General features: G+C 35.0%; 1 protein-coding gene across 1 annotated transcript in view; it reads left to right on the top strand.

The window, feature by feature from the left end:
- LOC110020407 (agamous-like MADS-box protein AGL80) overlaps positions 1–155 on the top strand; it is a 922-nt gene extending 767 nt beyond the window's left edge. Inside the window, exon 2 of the mRNA XM_020718494.1 lies at positions 132–155. Within this exon, the coding sequence (XP_020574153.1) occupies positions 132–155 (24 nt within the window). The remainder of the gene's footprint in view (positions 1–131) is intronic.
- Positions 156–1,260: the final 1,105 nt, after the last annotated feature.

The following is a 1,260-nucleotide window of genomic DNA, read 5'->3' as shown; positions in this document are numbered from 1 at the left end:
CCCTTGATGTGATGGCATATTGGATGGAACCACCCATTAACAATAGTAAGTCGGCTTGGGAAGGGTTCTTACCCCCGCCTTATTATTAATGCATGTGTTTTAAGGAGTGGCTAATTTGTTATGCTTTTTAGCTGCTAGCTAACCGATTCATCTGAAATTTTTTCCTCGATTAATGCATGTAATATTAAATTTTAATTTTGATAAATTTAATGATTCAAGAGTTTCATAAAAATTTGAATAGAATATTAATTTTGATTCAATCTCTATTTCTCTCTTCCTTTGTCTTTGTGTGTGCTTCCTCTCTCTCTCTCTCTCTATATATATATAGAAAGCCGCTGCAGGAACAGTCCATAGGCTTAAAGTTTTCATCTTTTTTATCCAAACTTGAGGTAGAAGAAGAAATAAAGCAGCCATTAAGCGCAGGTGAGCGAGTTTTGATCCATAGAAGATTGCGAGGAAGAAGAAGAAGACGAGAAAGCTGACAGCTTCGGGTCTTCCGTTAATGGCATTGTCCCCTCTGTTTCTTAAAGCACGAGCTCAAGCTAGAGAGAGACAGAGATAGCGGTGGAATCGGAGAAGACAACAGGAGCAGGTGATGCGGCTTTTCATGGCGAAAAGTAGAGTGGAGTAAATGAGATTTTTACTTGATTGGGCTTGCACTGTGTTGCATTTTACAATTCTTATATTTACATATCTACCAACTAAAATTTAATACTTATACTTATGATAATTGGATAATTGCATACATTTTGTTTTTACGAAATCGAGTGGTGATTTTCTCGAGAAAATATTACATCAGGACTCCGAATGTAGAGCTACGTTCATGGTGATTTTCTCGAGAAAATATTACATCAGGACTTCGAATGTAAAGCTACGTTCGAAGTCTAATAAAATGAGGGCACACAGAATGTTGGGATCCACATAGAATTTTGTAACAAAAAAAACACACGTAATACGAAAATAGTTGTTGTGTTATAATAATATTCCTCTGCACTCCAATAAAATGAGGACACACAGAATGTTGGGACCCACATAGAATTTTGTTACAAAAAAAAACACACGTAATACAAAAATAGTTGTTGTGTTATAATAATATTCCTCTGCATTATTTATTTTCTTCCGCGTTATTTAGCTTTTCCGCCATGGTGCAAGAATATTTCATCAACGTTATTTCTAATTATGTGGGGTTATTTTATATTTCGCGGTGTTAATTGTGGTAAATAAAATGTCATTCGAGTATTATGTGATGTTATTCGATTA

Source organism: Phalaenopsis equestris, unplaced genomic scaffold (genome assembly GCF_001263595.1).
Source record: "Phalaenopsis equestris unplaced genomic scaffold, ASM126359v1 Scaffold000096, whole genome shotgun sequence".
NCBI lineage: Eukaryota > Viridiplantae > Streptophyta > Magnoliopsida > Asparagales > Orchidaceae > Phalaenopsis > Phalaenopsis equestris.
This window is presented reverse-complemented; position numbering and strand designations above follow the sequence as displayed.